The 14,103-nt window shown below is 44.6% G+C and overlaps 1 protein-coding gene across 1 annotated transcript in view; it reads right to left on the bottom strand.

Annotated features, from left to right (window-relative positions):
* Positions 1-14,103, bottom strand: part of CDK6 (cyclin dependent kinase 6) — a 149,537-nt gene that overhangs the window by 88,923 nt on the left and 46,511 nt on the right. Inside the window, exon 3 of the mRNA XM_069729417.1 lies at positions 6,387-6,522. Within this exon, the coding sequence (XP_069585518.1) occupies positions 6,387-6,522 (136 nt within the window). The remainder of the gene's footprint in view (positions 1-6,386; positions 6,523-14,103) is intronic.

Here is a 14,103-nt window from a genome sequence, read left to right as displayed (position 1 = left end):
TCCTTTGTGAGGGTTTTCCGGTCTTTGGTGCTGCTGACTTAAATCGATGCTTGTTTGTGGGTCTTTCCTCCCCAGTTTTGTTTTAAGCCTGTGAAATGCTGCTCAATGAGGTTGAGATTTGGTCATGACTCGGCCTTTGCAGAATATTCCACTTCTTTCCTTTCGCAGGAAGTGGACATTTAAAAATTCAGCCGGCTGCTTCTGTCTTCAGTCACATCATAAATAAACACGAGTGATCAGGTGCCATTGGAAGCCATGTGTGCCCTCGCCATCACATTGCCTCCACCATGTTTTACAGAGGGTATGCTGTGCTGAGGATCATGAGCCATCAAGTCTTCCCCATACTGTCTTCTTCCCATCCTTCTGGTACAGGATGATCTTAGTTTTCCTTTTCCAAAAGTTGGGTGGCTTCTTTAGATGTTTTTTTTGCAAAGTCTAAGCTGGCCATTCTATTTTTCAGGCTGATTAATGGTTTTCACCATTGGACCCTATGTATTTGCTCTCTTGATGTCTTCTCTGTATGATAGACTTAGATACTGATACACCAACTTCCTGGAGAGTGTTCTTCACTTGGATGGATGTTGTGAAGGGTTTTTCTTTACCAAGAAAATTATTCTACAATTATCCACCACGATTATCTTCCGTGGACATCCAGGCCTTCTTGTGTTGCCAAGCTCACCCGTGTGCTTTTTTAGCAGAATGTAACAAAATGTTGATTTGGCCACTCCTAACATTTCTGCTATCTCTCTGATGGATTTCTTCTTTTTTTTCCAGCTTATTGATTGTCTGTTTCTCTTCCATTGAGAGCTTCTTGGCCGCATGTTGTAGGTTCACAGCAACAGCTTACAAAAGCAAATGCCGCACCTAGAATCAGCGCCAGACCTTTTACCTGTTTAATTGATTATGTATTAACAAGGGAATAGCCCATGCAGCCCATTAAAGCACTTTTGAGATAATTGTGCAATTACTTTTAGTCCCTTTAAAGAGAAGAAGTTACATATTAGAGAGCTGTAATTCCGAAAACCTTATTCCGATTAGTACATGAATGCACTCAAATTAAATCTGAGAGTCGACATTTTAAGCCCATATTGATTATAGAACTGTATCTTGAATATGTTTTTGGTATACAGCTAAAATGCCAAAACTTGTGTCATTGTTGAAATATTTCTGGAGCTAACTGTATGTTTAGATTTTTTATACATTTGAAAAACTTTTTTTTTTCACTTTTGCTTGGTTCTACAGTATATATGTCAACGCTACAGGTTTGCTGTATATAATAAATTTACGTTCTCTTATGAATCCGAGCCCCAGCTCCCAAACCAAGACCACTCCATACATCCGAACCCGAAGTGAGGAGGGCGTTGGGAATTCTTTGAAGCAGTTTTCCAAAACGGTCATCCCTCAGAAAAAAACTGAGCTTTTCTCACCCTCCCCAGATCCAGCGCTGAGTTTCTGCTTCTGCACATCGAATCTGACCATGTAGAAGTTACAAGTCGTCTAGCAAAGTAATTAGCTGCAGTGCAGTCGATGTGAGGTCACCACTGCAAACAAACAAGAGACCTGGGCAGTGCCGTAAAACTCAGCGCTGGACCCTTGAAGGGTGAATAAACCAAAAATGTTTTATTTTATTTTTTTTTTTACATCAAACTGCGCCTGGGAATATAACTTTTCTGAAATAAGAAAAACCCTTTAAAACATTTTTTTTCAGCTGGAGAGTTCCCTTAATGATGGGAATCTATCAGCAAGTTTTTCTATTAAATCTGAGAGCAATATGATATAGGGGCAGAGACCCCGATTCCAGAAATGTATCACTTACTGGGCTGTTTGGTGCAGTTTTGATAAAACTCTTGAGCAGTGAATAACCCCGACCACGCCCCTGATTGGTGTACACTGTGCATTGTCAGCAAGCTACCAATCAGACGTGTGGGCGGGATTACACAGATTAGCTTGACTAGCCTGCACATGAGACATAGTCCTCTAGTGATAATATCCTGCTGATAAAACACTGATTGTATTGGAAACAGTGGTACATCCTTGAAATCAGTCTCTCTTTCTCTGTATTATGCTGTTCTCAGATTAAATAGCAAATACCTGCTGACAGATTCCCTTTAAAACAAGTCTAAACATCAACAAACACATATCAAAACTGTGTCAAAAAATTTTTTCACACACTACATAAAATTCCCAGCCTTTTATAGATAACTGTAATGAGAGATGTAAACTATTGAGACTATGACATAGAGTGGACAAAAAAAAAATAAGACAGTGAACAGACTTCTACCATTCTAATGGTGTCGGCGTGATTCCTGAAGGATATCACATGACTGCATGTAACTGGACCTTGGGAAGTGGTAAAATGCACAGCAGTCACAGACCACATAGCCAACACAATCACAGGGACCACATGATCCTCATCACCAGGAACACTCATTAGGATTTACTGATGAACGTTTAGAAATAAAAGTTTACAAAACTGAGAAAATGTAAAGTGCACCGTAAAAACAATAATAATACCTCCATATCAATAGCATACATTAGGATAGACGGGCGAAGATTCAGCAGCAGTAGGGAGGAGGGACACTGAGGAGCTGTCAATCAGGATATGTGAGCTGAGATTCAGTGGCGGTAGGGAGGAGGGACACTGAGGAGAAATCTATCAGGATAGGTGGGCGAGATTCAGCAGCGGTAGGGAGGAGGGACACTGAGGAGCTGTCAATCAGGATATGTGAGCTGAGATTGAGCGGCGGTAGGGAGGAGGGACACTGAGGAGAAGTCTATCAGGATAGGTGGGCGGAGATCCAGCAGCAGTAGGGAGGAGGGACACTGCGGAGCTGTCAATCAGGATAGGTGGGCGGAGATTCAGCGGCAGTAGGAAGGAGGGACACTGCGGAGCTGTCAATCAGAATAAGTGGGCGGAGATTCAGCAGCGGTAGGGAGGAGGGACACAGAGGAGATGTCAATCAGGATAGGTGGGCGGAGATCCAGCAGCGGTAGGGAGGAGGGACACTGAAGAGCTGTCAATCAGGATAGGTGGGCAGAGATTTAGCAGCGGTAGGGAGGAGGGACACTGAGAAGTCTATCAGGATAGGTGGGCGGAGATCCAGAAGCAGTAGGGAGGAGGGACACTGCGGAGCTGTCAATCAGGATAGGTGGGCGGAGATTCAGCGGCGGTAGGGAGGAGGGACACTGAGAAGTCTATCAGGATAGGTGGGCGGAGATTCAGCAGCGGTAGGGAGGAGGGACACTAAGAAGTCTATCAGGATAGGTGGGCGGAGATTCAGCGGCGGTAGGGAGGAGGGACACTAAGGAGAAGTCTATCAGGATAGGTGGGTGGAGATTCAGCAGCGGTAGGGAGGAGGGACACTGAAGAGAAGTCTATCAGGATAGGTGGGCGGAGATTCAGTGGCAGTAGGGAGGCGGGACACTGAGAAGTCTATCAGGATAGGTGGGCGGAGATTCAGCAGCGGTAGGGAGGAGGGACACTGAGGAGCAGTCTATCAGGATAGGTGGGCGAAGATTCAGCAGCAATAGGAAGGAGGGACACTGCGGAGCTGTCAATCAGGATAGGTGGGTGGAGATTCAGCAGCGGTAGGGAGGAGGGACACAGAGGAGATGTCAATCAGGATAGGTGGGCGGAGATCCAGCAGCGGTAGGGAGGAGGGACACTGAAGAGCTGTCAATCAGGATAGGTGGGCAGAGATTTAGCAGCGGTAGGGAGGAGGGACACTGAGAAGCTGTCAATCAGGATAGGTGGGCGGAGATTCAATAACGGTAGGGAGGAGGGACACTGAGGAGCTGCCAATCAGTCAATAGTGGGATTAGCCTTTAGTAGTGTATAGGTACAGTATATGGCGGTATAGTGGCTCTGTGGTATTATGCAAAGGCTATAGTGGGATTGGTATACAATAGTGTATAAGTATTAGGCGGTCTAGTGGTCCTGTAGTACTGTACTAATGCTATAGGGAATCTAGTTGGTATATAACTTGAAGTATACAGTGGTATAGTGGATGTGTAGAATTACAGAAAGTCTATAGTGGGATTGGTATATAGTAGTGTATAAGTATATGGCGGTATAGTGACTCGTAATACTGTATGCCAGCTGTAACAGGTCTGGTCTGTGTGTTAGTATGTATAATGTATATGGCTCAGCGGCGGTGTATTGCCTCCATCGTAATATATGAAGTTACATAACAATATACCGTATTGCCTTGCGGTAGAGTGTGAAGTTATAGTGGCCATATAAGACTATATAGGAACTGAGATACTGTGCTGCCAGAAGAAAAGGTGAAACACAATCCAAGGTTTCATAGTCTGACCTCGTTTTTTCTCATTGAGATCAAAGAGTCAATCAGGGGAACATCTGATTACGGTTTTCCGGATATTCAGAAGGAAAAGCTGAATGGGCAGCAAAGTGCAATGTGAACACTGCCTAACTGTATAGTGTTACTGTGACTTTATAGTTGCCTGACACAAGAAAAATGAAAAAAAAAAATGTAAAAAAAAAAAAAAATCGCCGACTATATATAAAGCAGGAAAGTACAATAAGCGGCCATTCATGCCCGTGGGACGTTTCTTGATGTGAAAGATATTTAGATTCCGGTAGGAGAAATGTTTTATTTAAGACAACGAATATTTTTCCTGGCAAAGAGAAGTTTCTTTTCTGTCCATTTTAGCGAGCGCGCCCCATTACGGAGATACAAAGCGTCTTCAACATTGTGTGGGTGAATGCTGTCAAGTCACATTACATTTCTATTAGTATGCTTTGCTCTGGAAGACGCTTCCTTACACAAAAAAGAATCTTAACCCCTTCACCCCTGGGCCTTTTTCCGTTTTGCGGGACGACTTGTACTTTTAAAATGCACCATTGATTTTACCACACTGGCAAAAAAAAAATTCCAAGTGCCGTGAAATTGCAAAAAAAGTGCAATTCTACAATTGTTTTTTGGATTTTTTTATTTACCATGTTCACTCTATGGCAAAACTGACCTGGCAATATGATTCCTCAAGTCAGTATGAGTACGCAGATACCAAACATGTGTAGTTTATTTTTTATTTACCGTAAGTGGTGGGGGAAAAAATCAGAAGTTTGTATGGAAAAAAGTTTTTTGTGCGTTTTTTGCCATTTTCCCAAAACAAGTAACACTCTCAGTTTTCAGGATCTGGGGCTGGGTGAGGGCTTATTTTTTGGGTCCTGAGCTGACGTATTTATTGTTACCACTTTGGGGTAGATACGATGTTTCGATCACCTCTTATTGCATTTTATCGCAATGTTGCCGCGTCCAAAAATCGTAATTCTGGCATTTTGATTTATTTTATTTTTTTGGTTACGTGGTTTACTGATTTGATGAATGTACTTTTTATTTTGATAGTTCGGACATTAATGAACACAATGATAACAAATGTGTATTTTTTTTTTTATTGTTTTATTTTCAATGAGTTAAAAGGGGTGGACTTGAACTTGAAGCTTTTTGGGGTTTTTTTTATATTTTTTTTAAACTTTTTTATTTTACTTTATTTAATAGTCCCCTTAGGAGACTTTAAGTTGCGATCGTCCGATCGCCTGCGATACACAGAGCAGGACTTCAGCACTGCTATACTGTATATAGCAGAAATGACGATAACATTATGAATGCCGGCCACAAGTCGGCGTTCACAGGAGTATCACAATGACAGACACGAGGGTCTTCTGCAGACCCCCGGTTGTCATGACAACCCATTGGCACTGTCCGATCACGTGACACAGGCGCCAACGGGTAGGATTTGTGACGCGCTTCCTGCTGTCAACAATTCACGGCGGGATGTAATTGGTTAACAGCCGCAGCTGGAGCTCCGATCCATCTGCTGCTATTAAAGGCCCATGACACCTGACTAAATTCTGACATTACTTTTTGGTCGTTTTTACAGCATTTATTGTTGAGGAAAAAACCTGTCAATATGATTCCCCAAGTCTATACAATGATGACGATATCCAGCTTACAGGGTTTTTTAATTATATTTTAGAGTTGAAAAAAAAAAAAAAGTCTTCACTTTGTAAGAAAAAACGTTTAGCTTATGTCACCATTTTCTGAGATTCCTAATCACTCTTTTTCCATCTATGGATCTGTGTGACGACCTGTGTTTTTGCACTGTGAAGTTTTGAAGGATTGATACCATTTTAAGGTACATATAATGTTTTGATCGCTTTTCATTACATTTTTGGGGAAAGTGTGGAAACCAGAAAACACCAATTCCAACCATTCTGTTTTTTTCTTTATGGCGTTCAATTACTTTTATGTTTTCATACAAAATGTGTTGATTATTATATCAGGGTCCTGGTCAGTTCTCAAGGGTCCCTACTTGTTTCTATTAGGGTATGTGTAATATTGAATTTCATAAGCCATTAATACCTTTATCGTTTCATTGGGAACTCCAGGCTCCGGCACTTTATCCAAATATGTTGTCAAATCTTGGTCGACATGTTCAAAAACCAGTGTAAGCTTCGTCTCCCTGTCTGTCCGTGAAACGGTACAAACATCAAATAACCTGGGGGGAAAAAAAAACAAAAATGTTCAGGAAATTATTTTATTTGAACATGAGATACACTGAGACTGCTGTATACATCACACAGGATACACCGAGACTGCTGCGTACATCACACAGGATACACCGAGACTGCTGCGTACATCACACAGGATACACCGAGACTGCTGCGTACATCACACAGGATACACCAAGACTGCTGTGTACATCACACAGGATACACCGAGACTGCCGTGTACATCACACAGGATACACCGAGACTGCTGGGTACATCCCACAGGATACACAGAGACTGCTGTGTATATCACTCAGGATACACAGAGACTGCTGTGTACATCACACAGGATACAGAGACTGCTGTGTACATCACACAGGTTACACCGAGACTGCTGTGTACATCACACAGGATACACAAAGACTGCTGTGTACATCACACAGGATACACCGAGACTGCCGTGTTCATCACACAGGATACACCGAGACTGCTGTGTACATCATACAGGAAACACCGAGACTGCAGTGTATATCACTCAGGATACACAGAGACTGCTGCATACATCACACAGGATACACAGAGACTGCTGCGTACATCACACAGGATACACAGAGACTGCTGCATACATCACACAGGATACACAGACACTTCTGCGTACATCACACAGGATACACAGAGACTGCTGTGTACATCACACAGGATACACAGAGACTGCTACGTACATCACACAGGATACACAGAGACTGTTGCGTACATCACACAGGATACACAGAGACTGCTGCGTACATCACACAGGATACAGACTGCTGCGTACATCACACAGGATACACCAAAAGGATGAAAGTGTGTGCACAACTGATGGTGGTGCAAAGGTAGGTTCCCACACCATGTAAATTAGAAAGAAAGAACCTTGCACTCAACTTAATGCTCTTGTGAATTTTAATGTAGTACCCAAAAAACGTTTCGGTCAAACAACAGGACCTTCATCAGTTACATACTAAAAGTGTAAGTTCGGTATGAGAGACACTGATGTCTCAAGGCACACTGTGGTCAGCGTCTGTATGATACGTTTGACTGGAATTAAGAATTGACTTATGTATCAGGGAGTGATGGTGTGTGCCGGCATCAGACGCGGTTTCCCCCACTGGTCTCAATTGTTTCACACTTTTTTGTTAAGTATATAACTCCACGTGTTAATTCATAGTTTTGATGCCTTCAGTGTGAATTTACAATTTACTTTTGCTCTGTACTGTATATATAGCAGTCTATCCTGTGTGACGTATATACCATTCCCAGTGTCTCCAATGTCATGTATACATCAGTCTCAGTGTATCCTATACAGTACAGACCAAAAGTTTGGACACACCTTCTCATTTAAAGATTTTTCTGTATTTTCATGACTATGAAAATTGAAAATTCACACTGAAGGCATCACAACTATGAATTAACACATGTGGAATTATATACTTAACAAAAAAGTGTGAAACAACTGAAAATATGTGTTATATTCTAGGTTCTTCAAAGTAGCCACCTTTTGCTTTGATGACTGCTTTGCACACTGTTGGCATTCTCTTGATGAGCTTCAAGAGGTAGTCACCGGGAATGGTTTTCACTTCAGAGCTGTGCCCTGTCAGGTTTAAAAAGTGGGATTTCTTGACTTATAAATGGAGTTTGGACCTTCAGTTGTGTTGTGCAGAAGTCTGGTGGATACACAGCTGATAGTCCTACTGAATATACTGTTAGAATTTGTATTATGGCAAGAAAAAAACAGCTAAGTAAAGAAAAACAAGTGGCCATCATTACATTAAGAAATGAAGGTCAGTCAGTCTGAATAATTGGGAAAACTTTGAAAATGTCCCCAAGTGCAGTTGCAAAAACCATCAAACGCTACAAAGAAGCTGGCTCACATGAGGACCGCCCCAGGAAAGGAAGACCAAGAGTCAACTCTGCTTCTGAGGATAAGTTTATCCGAGTCACCAGCCTCAGAAATTGCAGGTTAACAGCAGCTCAGATTAGAGACCAGAACAAATTCCACACAGAGTTCTAGCAGCAGACACATCTCTATGTGGCACCCCTAGGGGTATTTGCCACAAAAATAGTTACTGACAGTAAATGCAAATACTAAAATAGCAAGACTGCACTACCACCTCCGGCCAGAAGGGGGAGCTCCAGAGACTCCCCTTGATCCATTCTGGTCTGAGAGAAGAACTGGCAGTTGGGCTAAGGAGCTGAAAGTGAGAGGTCATACAGTTGAATCTCTAACAGCCCTGTGACTGTTACCAGGCCTAAATCACCGGCCTGAGGAGAAGAGGGATAGAGAAAAAGGACATTGTGAGAACCGGGTAGCATTAATCACTACCCAGAACAGGCGCAAAGACGGATACCGGATCCGTGGCTGTATTCATTACATATAATACAGCAACCGGAAAAACGTGAGGTGATATCAGCTTCACTAGGGTCGGACGCAGCAACAGACACAGAGTTCAGCGGTACTCCTGGAGGGGGTAAGCCGATAAAAGGACTCGGGTTGCCCGTCGAACCAGGACCCGGAGGGGACAGATTGGGCCGGCAGCCAGTTCACATACAGCAGCAGGGCCACACAGATATTGCGTACAATAAGAGGCGAAGACCCCGGCAGGGTCAAAGTAACTCAGAGTTCCCATACAGACTCCGGTGACAGGACTGGTTGTAAATCTTTTTTTGTTAAAGTAAACTGGTTAAACGTTTCAGTGCCTCAGTCTTTCATTTGGACAATAGCCATCTATCCAGGATCAGGATCGTCACCGCTGGGAGAACCTGCTGCTGATCAAGTAAGTGCCTGTTCCCTCACGATACCCTTTACACTGTGCATTGCCTGAGGCCACAGCACCGGGTCAAGCCACCCGTGACACCCCCCTCAAGAGACAGACCCCATTGGTCCGGTGCTGGGTACCCCGGTCTCTTGGGCGACACAATTGGCGTCACGAACAGGATCTAGCCAGCCCGTATACTGGGTATTGTGTGCCGTGATTGGAGCCCAAAACTGTGAAAACTTGGATGAAAAATCTTGAAAATTGACTTTATTAAAGAAAAATCCATTCTCCATTGAAAACTATTGAAAGTGACTTTTCTCCATTGGTTATAATGGAGTAAAGATGGCCGCCATCCCCTGAGGTAATCACTTCATAACCGTTAGGCACGAGACTGTTAATTGAGCTACGCCATCACCTGAGCCCCAGTCTAACTGAAAAACTTCAGAATCCGCCATTACAGAGCGCGGTGGGTGGGAGCAGCAGGGGGCGTGTCATTGTGGGCGGCACCAAGCTGAGCGCTCTGACATCAGAGCAAGGGGAAAATCGATCCTGCTGCACAGCGGAACGAATCTACACTATCCCGACGGAAGCGGAGGACCGGAAGGGTCCGGATTAACTAAGGGGGCACAGTATGTCGCAGCACGGAGACGCCGCAGCACCCGGCGACGCTAATGCAGCTGAAAGACAGAGTGTCGATAGAGAGTCCGGTAGCGCAGCGGTGCAAGGAGTGGCGCCCATCATGCCGGTGCTGATGCCATATACCCCGGGTGGCCCATGGCTTCCAATGTATGAAGGTGAGCCTAATACCCTTGACGATTTCAGAGAAAAGATGCTGGCCCATTTTGACATGTTCCCCGTGGGTGAAGTTCAGCGTGTTAGTCTCCTGATGATGCAGTTAAGTGGCCATGCTAAGCGAGAAGTCACAGCATGGGCAGCTGATCTAAAAGGCACTGTTGAACGCATATTTGCTGGATTAAAAGCTACATTTGAAACCACGGCCAGCAGCAAAGCTAAAGTACGATTCTTTAATTGCAAACAAAAAGTTAATGAGGGCGTGAGAGACTTTGCCTTAAACCTGCAGGAAGCCCTTAAATCACTTACACTGGCTGAACCCATTTTTAACACCGGAGCGGATAAACTGCTAAGAGATCAATTTATTGAGGGACTCTACACCCCTTCTCACCGGGGGCATGTGAGCATGCTTGTTTTTAAGAACCCTGAATTGACATTTGCCCAATTAAAGGAGAGCGCTATACGTCTCCAGCTGGCAGAGGCACCTCGGGATCAGGATCCTGCGCAACTCATGGCAGAGGCTCCTCAACAACATGGAGTACCAGTGACATCAGCTATGTCCGGGGCCATTGCTAAGCCCCTGGGGCCCAGTACTAATGAGGCTCTTCAACAAAAGCTTGACTCTTTAACTGATGTTGTTGCTTCAATGGCTAAAACCATGCAGGAGATAAGAGGACCCAAGATGGAGTTGTCAAACCGTAGAGAAGGTGTTCCATGGATGAGACCCCGGAGATACCCGACATGGAGAGGACGACCCCGCGACCGCTACCAACCGGATGGACAGCCCATTTGCCGCCGTTGCCAGCAGCCAGGCCACTTTGCACGAGATTGTGATTTAAACGGGAATCCCCTGGGAATGCGGGCCGCTTCGCAGGAATGAACTTTCAAGGCCCAACACCCTGGCACGACAGGTACATCGGAGGACGACCCATTATCCCTATCGTGCTGGACGGAATGCCCCTCAACGCTTTGCTGGACACAGGTTCCCAGATTTCATCTATACCGTATATCCTTTATAAGAGGTACTGGGCTGATGCAGATATTGATAAAGGGCCCTCTGATGTTGAACTAGATATATGGGCCAGTAATGGTAAGTTGGTACCGAAACTAGGATTCAGGGAGATGACCATAAAGATTGGTAAAGTAGAATTGAAGAAACAGGGTATAATTGTTGTTGATGTTGCCCGGCGGAACTGTGAACCAACTGTATTGATAGGAATGAATGTGTTAGAGAACTGCTTTTCCGAAGTCATTCCTGTCTTACAGCAAATTGCTGAAACTGCTCAATCCTGCCAGCAGAGAGTTCTCCGGAGGGAAATAAAAGTATTGATGTTAAGGCAACAGGTAGAAGTTGCAGGTGGAGAAATCGGCAGTGTGAGGGTAAGTGATCCAACATCTATTGTAATCCCACCAAAAACAGAAATGCTGGTATGGTGTAGAGCAGCCATTGGTACTAAGGGACGAGATTATCAAGCCTTAATAGAACCAGTGTACACCGACAGCAGGCCCACTATACTCACAGCACGAGGGATAGTCGAGGTACACTGGGGACGAGTGCCGGTACGACTTTTGAACTGTGGAGAGGAAGAGGTCACTTTGCCAAGGTATGCTACAATGGCAAAGCTATATACTGTTGACAACAATGCCATCACAACCATTGAGCCCTTAGAACCAACCTGTCAGGTGGAAGGCAATGGCTCAGATGGAGAAATGGAGGATTGGTGCCAACAGCTACACGTGGGCATAAATTCAACACCTACCCATCAAAAACAAGGGGTGTATAGGCTAGTGACGGAATATGAACAAGTCTTCAGTAAACACCCATTGGACTTCGGACGGATAGAAGGGGTAGAACACACAATCCCCACCAGTGACCATCCCCCAATAAAAGAAAGATATAGACCCATACCGCCCGCTCACTATCAATGTGCAAAAGATATGCTGAGGGAGATGAAACAGGCCGGGGTAATAAGAGACAGCTGTAGCCCCTGGGCGGCCCCTCTAGTGATTGTCAAAAAAAAGGACGGAACCATGAGAATGTGCGTAGACTCCCGGCGGATTAATAACATCACCCATAAAGACGCCTACCCCTTGCCTAGGATAGAAGAGTCCTTAACTGCTTTGAAATCTGCTAATTATTTTTCCACCTTAGACTTAACAAGCGGGTATTGGCAAGTCCCTGTGGCTGAGCGAGATAAGGAAAAGACGGCATTCACCACACCAATGGGTCTATGTGAATTTAATCGCATGCCGTTCGGACTCTGCAACGCATCCGGTACCTTCCAGCGGCTGATGGAATGCTGCCTCGGACACAAGAACTTCGAGACCGTCCTCCTGTACCTAGATGATGTGATCGTCTACTCAAAGACTTACGAACAACACTTAATAGACCTGGCAGAAGTGTTCGAAGCCTTATCCAGGTATGGCATGAAAGTCAAGCCATCCAAATGTCACCTTCTCAAGCCAAAGGTACAGTACCTGGGACACATCGTGAGTTCGGAGGGAGTAGCACCAGATCCCAAGAAAATAAGCGCCATAAGGGATTGGCCAAGACCTACCAGCGCAAAAGAAGTGAGACAATTCCTGGGATTGGTGGGTTACTATCGCAGATTTATAAAAGGATTTACCAAGTTGGCAGCACCCTTGCAAGACACCTTGGTAGGGCAGACGAAGAAACCTTCAAACCGAAACCCTCCTTTTCAGTGGAACGACGAAAGGGAAGACTCCTTTGAACAACTAAAGAAGGCACTAACCGGAGAAGAGGTTCTGGCATACCCAGATTACCATCAACCTTTCATCCTCTACACCGATGCCAGTAATGTGGGACTAGGAGCGGTGCTGTCACAAAAGCAAGAAGATCGGGAGAAAGTCATCGCCTTTGCAAGTAGAAAGCTCCGGCCTACTGAAAGAAATTCAGAAAATTACAGCTCCTTCAAATTGGAACTACTGGCAGTAGTTTGGGCTGTGACTGAACGTTTCAAACACTATCTGGCCGCTGCAGAATTTATTGTCTATACTGACAACAATCCGTTGACCCACCTGGACACAGCCAAATTAGGTGCGTTAGAACAGCGATGGATAGCCCGGTTATCTAATTACAACTTCAAGATCAAGTATCGAGCAGGTCGCAAGAATGGAAACGCCGATGCCCTATCCCGGATGCCACACTTGAGAGATGTAGAAGAAGAAATGGGGGAGCTTGAAGAAATTGAACTACCAGCCTTCCATCATCCCAAGGCAAAACATCATCAGTCAAGTACCTATCAGAAACAACAAGAGGTGAATTTAAATCCGTTAGCACACCATAGATGGGCTGACACCCAAGACAGCAATCCGGCTGTGAAGTTGGTGAAGGAACTGTTAACTGAGCAAAGTGCATATCCCGATGAGGATGCCCCAGAAGAGACGCATCAACTCTGGAAAGAGAGAGGCAAAATGTTCCTGTATCAAGGGAAGCTCTGTAGAAGGTACACCAATCCGAAAACACATGAATTGGTTTGGCAGATTATCGTGCCTAAACAAGATGTCAAGATGGTCCTCGAAGCTTACCATAATGGTGCTGGTCACTTCGGTTGGAAAAAGTTAGAAGTACTTCTAAGAGAAAGATTTTATTGGGTCGGGATGAGAAAATCAATCGAACAGTGGTGCAGAAATTGTGGCCCGTGCAACCTCAGAAGAAACGATCAAAAGAACCAAAGAGCACCACTGCAGCCCATAATCACCAAACAACCACTTGAACTTGTAGCCATGGACCACTTGAAGTTGACACCAAGCTGGTCTGGCTATGTCTATGCCTTGACCATCGTGGACCATTATTCACGCTTCTTGGTAGTAGTACCCGTAAAAGATCTGACAGCAAAAACAGCAGCCAAAGCGTTCCAAACGTACTTTTGTAGACCCCATGGATATCCGGAACAGGTTCTCACCGACCAAGGTACAGCCTTTGAATCAGAGATCTTCAGAGAATTCTGTAATATGTATGGTTGCAAAAAGATCCGGACGACG

Source organism: Ranitomeya imitator, chromosome 6 (assembly GCF_032444005.1).
Source record: "Ranitomeya imitator isolate aRanImi1 chromosome 6, aRanImi1.pri, whole genome shotgun sequence".
In the NCBI taxonomy this organism is placed as follows: domain Eukaryota; kingdom Metazoa; phylum Chordata; class Amphibia; order Anura; family Dendrobatidae; genus Ranitomeya; species Ranitomeya imitator.
The sequence above is the reverse complement of the archived record's forward strand: the minus strand, read 5'-3'. Positions and strand labels throughout refer to the sequence as shown.